This window comes from Mesocricetus auratus, unplaced genomic scaffold, assembly GCF_017639785.1.
Source record: "Mesocricetus auratus isolate SY011 unplaced genomic scaffold, BCM_Maur_2.0 Super-Scaffold_100009, whole genome shotgun sequence".
Classification (NCBI taxonomy): Eukaryota; Metazoa; Chordata; class Mammalia; order Rodentia; family Cricetidae; genus Mesocricetus; species Mesocricetus auratus.
The window spans coordinates 61763986-61776727 of NW_024429193.1; the positions used below are offsets into that span (position 1 = coordinate 61763986).

The 12742-nt window shown below is 47.4% G+C and overlaps 1 protein-coding gene and 1 long non-coding RNA gene across 3 annotated transcripts in view; one reads left to right on the top strand and one right to left on the bottom strand.

Annotated features, from left to right (window-relative positions):
• Window positions 1–46: 46 nt before the first annotated feature.
• Tuft1 (tuftelin 1) overlaps window positions 47–12742 on the top strand; it is a 44706-nt gene continuing 32010 nt past the window's right edge. Inside the window, exon 1 of one of the 2 annotated variants that reach the window (XM_005087714.4) lies at window positions 47–195. In XM_005087714.4, the coding sequence (XP_005087771.1) occupies window positions 136–195 (60 nt within the window). In that variant the 5' untranslated portion in view covers window positions 47–135. The remainder of the gene's footprint in view (window positions 196–12742) is intronic. The other variant, XM_005087713.4, reaches the window with a different exon arrangement.
• On the bottom strand, window positions 190–12595 carry LOC121142413. The gene is made up of 4 exons (XR_005879431.1): window positions 12408–12595; window positions 11090–11186; window positions 5759–5872; window positions 190–889 (listed from the first exon to the last, which is right to left on the bottom strand). It is a non-coding gene; the product is annotated as an uncharacterized LOC121142413 (long non-coding RNA).

Here is a 12742-nt window from a genome sequence, read left to right on the forward strand (position 1 = left end):
ACAAATACCGCGTTGGGCGTGGCCCCCCTTAGACCCCGCCCAGACGCGCCTATACAAGGGGGCGGTTCGGCGGGCGCCTGCCCAGTTGTCGCCGGACCTCAGAGTTGAGGGCGCTTGTGCGACCTCCGTGGAAAGATGAACGGGACGCGAAACTGGTGTACCTTGGTGGACGTGCACCCGGAGGGCCAGACCGCGGTAGGTCCTCGCGCTCACCCCGTCTTCTCCCTGGGCACTGTGGCTTTCCAGTGGCGCCGCTCCGGGGTTCATGCTGAGCTAGCCGACATCACCTGACGACCGACTTGGTGCGGCCAGTCCCCGGTCGCCCCATGCGCTTTCTTCCTTTGCCTTGTGGCGGATGGCGGCGTGGGAGGCACGGGACGAAACCCTGGCGACTCCCGGTCTGGGGAGTACCTGTCCTTTGCGAGAACACTGCAGCACCGGCCCGGGGACAGGGCGCGTTACTCAGGCGTCCTGTGGGCAGCTTGATAGGGTCGTGGGAGACGCTCAAGGGACCCGATCCCTGCGCCGTTTCGTACATTGTGCGGGTCCAGGCGAGTTAGGCTTTTCCGCGTGTCCGGATGGCTTCAGAAACCCTTCAAAGACTTTTATGGTGCTTCGGGTGATCCTTTAACTAGAAAAGGGGGCAGAGGGTGGAATCCTAGGGTTGGGAATTGGTCAGAGATTCTACCTTTTGCTAAGAGAATGGGTAGAGCTTTCCACTTGACGGTCCCCTCTTTCGAATTTCTCCTTTTTTTCATCTTGCTTTTTTGATCCCCTCCCTCTTTCAGTCAACCAGTAGCTTCCTGGGTTTTGCTTCCGTGTCCAGTTGCCAAGCCCCGGGAGTGGGTGAAGGCGATGTCTTGGAACCTAGGCGGAGACAGGAACCCTCCTGGAGAGGGTTAGGGAGAGACAGAGAGCGCGTTCTCCAGTGCAAGCCAGTTTTCCCTGGTCCCCCATGCCCTCCCCACTCCAGCACCCTCAGCTGACCGCATGATTTTTCTCTATCCAAGGGAAAAGCCAGTAATTTGATGCTGAATGTTTCTAGGCGTTCCTGGGGGATCCAAATACACCGTAGATCTGTGCTAATTAATTGATTTCCAAGCTATTGTGGGAGAGTGAAATGAGAGCCAAGGTAATGGGGGGTTGTACCCCCCCATCTGACTCCTTTGGTTCTGCCTGTCTCAACATGTCCCTGAGGCAGAGCTAACCCGGCCACAGAAGGATTATGGCTCTTCTTCAAAGAATAGTTGTAGAATAGGCGCTCATTTGAAGGTTAGAGTACAGCTGGTCATTGAAGCCTGCTCACGGTCCCCTTGTCATTTTTGCCTAGAAGTATGAATGTTTCTGCCACATTACAAGTCTTGACACTGCCCAAACCTCAGCCTTTCCCCCCAGGTAAGAGATGCTGACCAAATGGAAACAAAACAAAACAAAACCAACAACCAATCAGCCTCAAGTCCTCCATGCTCTTGCTGTTTTGGAATGGTTGAGAAAGGGAAAGAAAGAGGAATGAGTAAGAGTGAGGGCTCCTGGGCTTCTTTTTGCTTGGTGTAGAAAAAAGACCCACATCATGGAGGAGAAAGATGTAAGACCATGGCAACACAGAGAAGGATCTGCTGCTGTCCCCTGATTCCTTTGTTGCTTCTTTGATGGGATAGAAAACAGAGATGGAAAATAGCAAGGAATTTGCTCTTGGGCGTAAGAGGGTTTAGAGTTGACTAGAGAGCTTTGTATCAGAGGGGAGGCAGGCCAGACCAAAGGTTTACTTTGCTGTAAAGCCCGGAGTGAAATAACCCTTGCCTGGGTTTCCTCGTGGAGACATTCCTGAGTTCTTGAGGAGGAAGGACAGATGGTAAACAATCAACCAGTCAGGAGACAGGCCTTGTCCTGGATTCCTCTCCTCTGAGCCAGTCTGCAGATAGAATTTATGGCCCTGGACAGTCCCTGGGAGGCTGTCATGTAGTCATGCACTCATACCACTGAACGGTACTCAGTGAGGATGCAAAGGGTTCCAGTAAATAAATGAATCAATGGATGTCTGATTTATGTGGCGCCGGGTGTTGAACCCAGGACTTTGGGCATGCCAGGCAATCTTTCAGCTAATTGAGCAATGTCCCTGACAAAACCCACACCTCCACCAGGAAAATACTGTAGGTACTGAGGCTTGAACCTGGGCTTCATGCCCCTCCCATCCTCCAGCCCCCACAATTTGGAAGTGTAGACAGTTGGAGCCAGAATCCTGGGATCACCTGTCTTTTGGTGCTTCCCGCTTTGATGTGGAAGTGCAGCTAATACACTGTACTGCCTTTGTCGTTGGCCATTTGTAAAGGCAAAGTCTTTCAAAACTGCAGACCATAGCCACTACTGGGTCTGAAATCAACATAGTGGGGAAGTCCGTTCCCAGCACTGTACCCCACCTTTGTTTTTTGGGAGTGCCGCCCTCTTCCTGTCACTGAGCAAACATATAAACAAAAACATACTGGGAAGGATGGGCATAGCAGCTCACACCTTAAATCCTAGAATTTGGAAGACAGAAGCAGATGGGAATTTGAGGCCAGCCTGCTAAATATCAAATTCCAGGCTAGCCGTGACTACATACCTTGTAAGACCTTGTCTCAAAACAAAAAGCCATAGAGGAGGAGAAACAGTATTTGAAAAAAAAAAATAGAGCTAACATCCCTGTAGTGTTGGCAAGGTCTTTTGAATAAAAATATTGTGTCAGCTATATGTGAGTTTGAAGGGATTAAAGGTGCAGACCACCATGTCTGGTTGTAAATGTATTTTAATGTAAAAAATGTTTGTTTGAAAGTGACTTTGGCAAATTATATTGGCATAGAAAGTACAAATGACTATCAAACTCATTCTTATTAGACATTTCTATTACCTTCCTTTGTTTATAGTAAACAGCACAAAGTGATCTAGCTACCTTAAGAAGAACTTACTAGAAGGTAAAGGAAAGCTTAAAAAGTCCAAACGAAGGGAGTCCTGGGAAGCAACATGGATGCTTTCTACTCCTGGGTGGTTCCAGCTGTTTCAGGTTCTTTTGACATTCTTCTGAGATTCCAGGGAGAGGTACCATAGTCCCCTGGCATTCTCCTTATCTAGAATAGAGCAGGGTTCCTGGGCTGGCAGGTTTACAAGGTTGCCCGGTGAAGGAGAGCAAAACCCAAATGTTGTCATCAGTACAGGACCATGGGGTTGTGTGTAAAAGAGCACATGTGACATGGGTGATCTGCCCACCTTCCTCCTTCCCTCCCTGTCTCCCTCGTTCCCCCCTTTCTTTGACTTTATATTTTTAGTTGTGAGCCTAGCCTTTAACAACTGAGCCATCGCTCCAGCCCCCTTTGACCTTTTAAATGAAAAGAATACATGTTAGAGGGATAGAGGGATGGCTTAGTAGTTCAGAGCTCTAGTTGATTTGATTCTCAGCACCCTCTAAACAGCTAACAGCCATCCACAACTTCAGTTCCATCTTGGGTGCCCATTTCTAATCTTCAAGGGCACCAGGCGTGTGGTGGTGCCCTTGGAGATTAGAATACATATGTATGTATACATACATACATATAGGAAAAACAGTCATATGTATAAAGTAAATAAGTAGATAACATTTAAAGAATACCTGCACATAATTTATTTTTAGTTTTTATTTTTATTTCCTGGCACTTTGAGGCGAGGTCTCATGTACCCTAAGCTACCATGAAACTCCTGGTCCTCCTGTCTCACCTCCCAAGTGCTGGGGTTTTAGCAGGTGCCACCACGTCCTGCTCTTGCCCATGATTTCAAACACAAAACTAAATTCAAATGATTTGTGAAAGAATATTGTTGTTCTCTTAGATCTGCTACATGGAATGGCCACTTTCGGTTCTTACCTGTTTTGTCTGATGTGAATCTGTTTCTAAATAATATGCTTACAGTAATGTTTTTCTTTTCCCTTTTAAAAATTACATTTGTTTATTTACTTGGGGGGCAGGAGTGGGACTATCCCGCGGCACATGTGTGGAGGTTGGAGACATGACAGGGAAGTCTGTTCTTCCTACCACGTGGGTTGTGTCGTTAGGTTTGTCCTCAGACACCTCTTTGCTAAGCCATTAGTTGGCTCCTTCTCCTCAGCTTTTAGTTTCCTTGCTGCCCTCAAACCCCGAGACGATGTCCCTGAACATCTGCTCTTCACCTCCTGAGTGCTAAGCTTACAATCGTTTGACAACATGCCTGATTCCTGTGGTGCTGGGGGTTGAACCCAGGACTTTGGGCATGCCAGGCAAGCTGTCTTCTAGTTAAGCTACACCCCCAGTCCAAGCCACCCCCAGACCCCACCTGGAAAACACTGGAGGCACAGAGGATTGAACCTGGGGCCTTGTGAATGCTGAGCAAGTGCTCTACCACAGAGCTGCACCTCCAGTCACCCCCCCATCAGTTTTAGATATCTATTGACTTGTAGGAATTATAAGGAGGTTATATTCTTATTTTTTAGACACCCCTTTCTTGATATTGTGTATAACCACAATTTGTAGTTAACCTGTGATTTCTATTAATAGCATTGCGGTTAAGAGAGCATGGCTCTGGGGCTGCTAGATTGCTTACCTGGCATGCACAAGGCCCTGGATTGGATCACCAGCACTATGCAAACTGGGTGTAGTGGCACATGCCTATAATGCCAGCACTTACTCAGGAAGATCAGAAGTACAAGGCCATCCTTGGTACATAGGGAGTTCAAGGCCAGCCTGGGATACATGAAAATTTGTCTCAAAGTAAATAAGTAATTAATAATTTAAAAGCTTTTAAAAAGAAGGCAGCATAACTTGTGAGTCTGACTAAGTGCTTTGCTAGAGTACTTTGGTAATTGATTTCTTCATTTTCAGTTTCCTCATATGTAAGAAGAGAATAATCATGCCTTCTCATAAGATCATTATGGGGATTAAGTAAGATAATATGTATGAAACATTAACATAGCGCTTGGCACGTGGTAAGTGTTCAGATGTTAGCTATTATTTTCTGCTTGCTACTGGTGTAAACTGGATTGTTTTAACTGCATCTGGGCACCCAAGCCTACGGTGGAGGAACTAGGAGGATTCTTTGTGTGTGTAGGTATATGTAGAGGCCGGATGCTGACATCAGGATTACTTTCTCAGTCTCTGGGGGTCTGTACTCTGGTTATCATCGTGTTTGTATAGCAAGCACTTTACCTGTTGAATCATCTCCTCTTCCTCCACGCCACCTCCTTTTTGAGGCAGAGTCTCATACTGTACCCAGGCTGGCCGAGAACTAAGGTAGCCCAGGATGGCCTCAGATTTGCTGTGGTCCTCCTGTATCAGCCTCCAAAGTGTTAACAATTGAAGTCATGTGCCACTATGCCTGGCCCTGACTTTGGTCAAGTTTTGCTCCATTTCATTTTGGCATTTGCTGCAGCTTCTTCCTTTTTTTTTTTTTTTAATTTTATTTATTCAGTATACCGTGTTTTGCCTGCATGTATACCTGCAGGCCAGAAGAGGGCACCAGATCTCATTACAGATGGCTGTGAGCCACCATGTGGTTGCTGGGAACTGAACTGAGGATCTCTGGAAGAGCAGTCAGTGCTCTTAACTTCTGGGCCATCTCTCCAGCCTTGTTTTTGTTTTTTGAGACAGGGTTTCTCTGTAGCCCTGGTTGTCCTGGAACTTCTTCTGTAGACCTGGCTGGCCTCAAACTCAGAGATCCTCCTACCTCTACCTCCTGAGCTCTGGGATTAAAGGTGTGTGTCACCATATTTATTTACTCTTACCTGTTCCTTTCCCCTTTCCTTGATATTCTGGGTCCCTTTGCCAGTGTAGAGCGGGGCTGTGGGTAGGTCCAGGATCGAGAGCTGAGTGACTTTCGCTTGTCAACAGGGCTGGACCTTAAGAGCAATAGTGAAGGTTAACGGTCCCGTTTCTCCTGACCAAGGGAGCTGCTGAACTCTAGGCTCTCTGGGCTGTTCTTTCTTATCTCTGTTACCCTTCCTTATACACTGTACTTTTCCCTCCCTCCCTTCTTTTTATTTCTTTTTTCTTGTTTCTCTTTGTAGCCCTGGAACTTGCTATGTAGACCAGGCTGGCCTTGAACTCACAGAAATAGCCTGCCTTTGCCTCTGGAGTGCTGGGGTTAAAGATGTGTACTACCACACCTGGCTTTTTTTTTTTCTTTGGCAGGGGAGGGAGTCTTGGCAAAACTGGGTAGACTTGGAATTTGTTTTACCTGCCGAATTATAAACCTTTGTCTTTACTGTGAATTAGATGCTTTCTGTAAGACTTCAAGAGCTGAAATAGTTTAATAGTCTACTTTTTCTTTAGTTAAAAATTGGGCTGTAAGGAGTTAAAGAAATGGCCCGGCAATTAAGAGCACTGACTCCTCTTATAGAGGAGGACCTGGGTTCATGTCTTAGCACCCAGATGGCAGCTCACAACCATCTGTAACAACAGTTCCAGGGGATGATGCCCTCTTCTGGCCGCTGGGGGCACCAGGTACTTATGTGGTACACAAATACACATGTAGGTAAAATACTCTTGTACATTAAGCAAACACAGGAAAATATTTCAAAAATTGGGATGTGACTTATTGTAAGCATATCATGAATTTGGTGGGGGGGGGGCAGGTTCAAGACATGGTTTCCCTGTGACTTTGGAGGCTGATCTGGAACTAGCTCTTGTAGACCAGGCTGGCATCGAACTCATAGATATCCACCTGCCTCTGCCTCCCGAGCGCTGGGGATTAAAGGCGTGCACCACCACCACCTGACTTGCATACCATGAATTTTAACCATTTTTATAAGCTTTATTAAAATTATTACACTACATGATTCACCAATTTAAGGTATATAACTCTGTGGGTTTTTTTAAAATATATTCAGAGTTACATGGTTACCACTGAACCAATTTTAGATTCTTTTACTCACTTCATAAGGGAATCTTCATCTATTGGCAGTCACTCACTCCCCATCCCCCACCTCCCCAACCTCAGAGGGCTTCTAGTCTACTCTGCCAATGGATTTTCAACCTGTCTGTTTTTACATTTCATACAGATGAAGCGGTGCAGTCTGGCGGCCTCCTGACTGTCTTCCCAGGTCATGCTGCATTAAAGGCTCGTACGCATATAACATGGCAGTTCTTCATTCATTGTTAGAACTGAATGGTACTCCATGTTTAACTATAGTATCACAAATACGCTCGTCATGGAGTAAATGGTGGACCTCTGAGTTATTTCTACTCTTTGGCCCTTGTAAATATTGCTGCTATGAAGTTTTATAAGCTTTTGTAGACTTATGCTTCCTCTTTAGCTGGTTGTGCAGTACCTGGGAATGGAATTGTCCGACCATTCTTATTCTCAAAGAGGACTGAGAAGCTAGGGACAGAGCTTTGTTGTTAGATGGTCAACTAGCATGCATGGAGTCCCTGTGTTCAACTCCTGGTACTGAGTAAACCTGACATGCTGGCACAGCACTCCCCAGGTAGAAGCAGGCAGGTTAGAAGTCCATCCTTGGCTACACAGTGAGTTTGAAGCCAGCCTAAGATGCACACAAAAGATGAGTGCCCCGTGGTCACTGGTGCTTACTCCAACGGGATGAGTTCTAAAACCGTCTCCGTGACACCAGGGTAAGGAAGAAACTCTTGGGTGGAGGAATCCTTCAGGTTTGGAGACTATTTCTATCAGCCCCTGCCCCTGCCCCAGACTCCCCAGACTCATCAAGTCTGAGTTTCTCCTCACACCATTCCCCCTACCCCTTTTATTGCCAGCTTTAACTTTTCAGTGAGGTCTCCAAGCCTGCCAGGAATTCAGGGAGAGCCTGGCTTTCTTGCCTGGCTTGGGAGGGGACGAGGTGAGAGAGGAAGGTTACTTAATCATGTGGCACTAACATTACCCATAGTTCTCTGGGGTGGAGGGAGGTGTGCTCTGGGTGGTTTCGGTTCCAGGACCTGTGCTCAGATTGGGTGGGACGAGCTTCCCCGCCTGTTGGTAATTATGGCATGTGCCTCTTTGGGTCACGGTGCAGTCTTGTGAAACACCTGTTTCTTAGGGGTGGGCAGGTTTAGTTGGGGCAATGGATGTGTGCCAAGAAGACTGCTGGCCCAGATTTAAGCCTGGGCAGCAGAGGCAGGAAGAGAGGAGAATACGGGCTGGGTAGAACCGGGTGGAGATGATAAATGAAAGAAGAGTATGAGAGCAGGAAAACCAAATCACAAAGCAAGGTGTTCAAGACTAGGGAAGCTTCAACCTTTAGTAGCATTGGGCCTGGGGAGTTCCCCTTCTTCCAGCCAAGCTGAGCTTGAGGCATGTGTCCTGGAGGGAGACTAAGTCAGCAGCAGGTAGCTCTCCTTCAGAGCTGGGGTTTGGGAGCTCACCCCCTTCAGTGTACACAATCTCACTGCCAGGCACCCGTGTAGGGCTCCGGATTATGAGAAAAGGTGCCCCATCTAGGGTGTTGCTCCAAGTCACATTTTATTTTCCCAGTCAGGGTGAGTCCATTGTGGTGCTTGTCCAATCCGTGCTATGGGTAGGCTGCCAGATGAAAGATAAACTCCCCTCCTGTTCCCTCCTGTGAGGAGGAGGGAAGGGAAGGAGTCTGTCTCCTGAACGACCGGGTGCACGAAGCCCACACACCCAGTGAAATGGGAGCTTTCCCTGAGAGAGTGTGGGCACCCAGTCATTCCATCCGTCCTGTCCTCTTCTGTGACTTCATGAACTTCCCTCATGCTGGCTTCTCAGGAGCCAGTGTTATGACAAGGTGGCATTCTCAGTTTTCAGGTGGACATAAGCTGGACAAGCCACAGACAGGGCTGGCAGTGACTAAGGTGGTCACTACAGCAGCTGCTGTGAGACTGTGTATGCTTGCAGGAGTTGGGTACAAGGTGAAGGTGACTTAGAGGTTTTCGGTTCAGCGACCATTTCTATTTACCTTCCCTGTTTGACCCAGGCATCTTCCCCTGCACTCTCCCAGTATTAGTGGCTCCTTGGATGCCTGGAGAGTGGGTTCTAGGGAAACTGACCGTTCCCATGGATCTTTTCCCACTCGGTAAGCCTGTGCTGTGGGAACCCCTGGGGCCCCCTGTTTATCTCCTGGGGCCTCCCTATTTATCTCCTATCACCTCTTTCTGAGCCTCTTGATCTGTTAAGCCCTTAGCTATGTGTTTACCCCCTCCCTGCTTTGAGGAGTGAGTCATACCGCTGGTTTGTTTGAACAGGACTCAGAGGTTGTTGTAATTGGAGGTAGCTGGGCTTCTCCACAGAGTGTTTATGAGGTTAGAACCCTGCTCACCTTGTGATTAGTACTGCTCTGTGTCCCCTGGAGGAGACTCTCATCCCCTGTAGCCTTACCCAGGCCCCAGTAGGGACACTTTGGGGGTGCTTCTAAAGCTCTTTTCTGCCTGAGCACAGCCCTGAGGTCACTGCAGTTCCAGAGGACACCTCTTCTCACCAAGTAGTGAGGAGTTCTAGGTTTTCCATCCTTGGCACTGTTTTGGAGTTGTGGGGTGAGGTCTGTGGCTTTGTGGCATCCTCAGAGAGCCCTGGACTTTTCTCCAGGGCCATTGAGACAGTCTATGAGATGCCCTCCTCCCTTGGGCTGCTTGGGTACAGTGCTGCCTCCATGCTTTTGAAATTATGGGTCACTGACACTTTCACACTGCCCCATACTGAACAGGGTGGGTATGATCACCCCCACTCTACAGACCATAATCAGGGTCCAGGGAGCGCTCGCAGGACGAATGGACGCCACATGGAATTCACATGCTCCACGCGGACTAGCCTCAGTACCTTTTTTCCTGTCTCTTCACTGTAATATTTGCTATAGGAGTGGTAGGCAACATTCCACTGGAAAGTTTAAAATACCACAGAAGGGGCTGGGGAGATGACTCAGTCCGTAAAGTACTTGCTGGGCACGCTGAAGACCTGGATTCTATCCCAAGTACGCGTGTGTATAAAAACCAGGCATGATGGCGGGATCCTTGAAATTCCAGTGCTGGAAGGCGGAAACAGGAGGGTCCCTACACTTCACTGATCAGCAGTCTAGCCTAGTCTGTGAGCTTCAGGCCACGGACAGACCCCTTCTAGAAAGAACAAAGTAGATGGCTACTGAGGACTGACACCTGAGGTGGTCTTTTGGCCTCCATATATATATGCATACCCATGGGCATGCTCACCTACACAAACATACACAGATAGACATGCACACATGGAAACCCAAAACCATGGAAATACATGGAACAAAAGGCCTTTCACACCTCTCCCCCACTCTCCCCTTCCCCCTTTGCTGTTCTTCCTTCCTTTCCAGTGTCTCCTAGTCCAGGTTAACCTCAAACTGGTGGATAGCCAGGATGACCTTGAACTTCTGGTTATCCGTGTGTGTGTGTGTGTGTGTGTGTGTGTGTGTGTGTGTGTGTGTGTGTGTGTTCGTTCAGTGCTTTTCCTGCGTGTTTACTACAAATGCCATGTGGCATCTTGGTTAGAAGCCCAGACTAGAGCCACAGGTCTTAGGTTTGAATCCTGGCTCTGTCTCTGATTAGTTGCATGACAGGACTCTTAACTTCTGAACGTGGTTTTAAAATTAGAACATTGGTGTCTACTGTATGATATTGTTAGGGTTAAATGAGTGAGCGCATGAGAAGTCCCTGGAATGGAGCCCAATAGGGTCCCACACATAGTAATTGCTGTGTGTAGGAGTTGGCAATTACTGTGTGTTTGTGTACTTTAACAAATGAAAATCCATGTTTTGTGAATTAGTGTCTAGTTTTCTTTTTCTTTTTTTTAAATTTAAGAGCCCAAGCTCCCTTCAACTCACTGTGTAGCCCAGATTGGCTTCAGATTCTTGTTAGTCTCTCAAGAGTTGGGGATCTGCCTTAGGTGGGGTTGGGGATCTGCCTTAGGTGGGGTTGGGGATCTGCCTTAGGTGGGGTTGGGGATCTGCCTTAGGTGGGGTTGGGGATCTGCCTTAGGTGGGGTTGGGGATCTGCCTTAGGTGGGGTTGGGGATCTGCTTTAGGTGGGGTTGGGGATCTGCCTTAGGTGGGGTTTTAATGCTGTGAGGAGACACCATGACTACTGCAACTCTTATAAAGGAAGACATTTAACTGGGGATGGCTTACAGTTCAGAGGTTTAGTCCATTGTTGTCATGGTGAAAAACATGGCAGCTTCCAGACAGACACGGCACTGGAAAGGTAGCTGAGAGTTCTCTATCTGATCTGCAGGCAGCAGAAGGAGAACCATACTGGGTATAGCTTGAGCATATGAGACCTCAAAGCCCACCCCTAGAGTGACACACTTCCTGCAACAAGACCACACCTACTCCAATAAGGCCACACCTCCTAATAGTGCCATTCCCTATGGACCAAGCATTAAAACATGAGTCTGTGGTGGTCATACTTACTTAGACTTCCACAGGGTCACACGTGTGAATCACTTTGTGGCCTTTTTGTGGTTTAACATTTTCTAAAATTTTATTTTATTATGTATATGGGTGTTTTGCCTGTACATGTTGACTGTGTACCACATGCTTGCAGTACCTGTAAGAGGGCATCTGATGCCCTGGAAGTGGAGTTATAGACATTTGTGAGTCACCATGTGGGTGAACCTGGTCCTCTACAAGAGCAGCCAGTACTCTTCACCCCTGAGCCATCTTTCTAGCACACACCCCCTTGTGTTTTGAGTCTCTATGTAGCCAGGCTGGCCCTTGTTGTGCCCAAGTTGCAAAGTCCCCAGAGACCAACAGGAAGATAGACCCACCAAAATGCAAAAGCAAGGTTTTAATTGTTCATCCACCCATAACAGGTACCCCGTCTAGCAAGCTGACACAGCAGCCTCCAGAGGGAGTGAAGTTTCCTGTCTACTGTTAGGTTTTAAAGACAAAAGTTACAGGATTACATCAGTAGGTACCGGTTGGTTCCTGATTGGTTGACATTTGGGAACAATTAGGAGTATTTCTCAAAGTCTTATTTTGGCATGAAATACCTGTGTACCAATTATTTTCACTGATAGTGCTAAGAGGGAACATTCTGTGGTTTCTATGGCATTGTCTTTTTTTTTTTTCTTTTGGTTTTTCGAGACAGGGTTTCTCTGTATTGTTTTGGAGGCTGTCTTGGAACTCACTCTGGAGACCAGGCTGGCCTTGAACTCATAGAGATTCACCTGCCTCTGCCTCCCGAGTGCTGTGATTAAAGGCATGCGCCACCAACACCTGGCGGCATTGTCTTGTTACTTGCAGGTGGCCTGTTGTACATAGATACCAATAAATTTCAAAACTATATCCTGGAGAATCTCTGAGTTCAAGGCCAACCTGGACTACAGAGTGAGTGCCAGGACAGAAGAAAAAAAAATTAAGGCATGTGCCATCACACCCAGCCTATTGATTTAATTTCATTTTTAAAGACAGGGTCTCTTATAGCCCAGGTTGGCCTAGGACTTACTGTGTAGTTGCGGACAGTCTTGAACTTGAGATCTTCCTCTGTTTCTACCTCCCAAATGCTGGACTACCGTTGTGCACCTATATACCTGGTGTGTATGGTGCTAGGGATGAAACCCAGGGCCTTGTGCATGGTAGGTAAGGATTCTACCAGTTGAGTCACAGCCCTAACCTTCATGTTGAGCCTTGAAGACTGAGTAGGAATTCTCTAAGGAAATGGGGATGGGAGGGGCTGGGGTGGAGTATAGTTCCAACTGTTCCAACTGCTATTCCTTTTCTGCAAGGAGATGGGAAAGTGATCCAGGTACTGTTATGGATCATTTTCATCTATCAAACAAA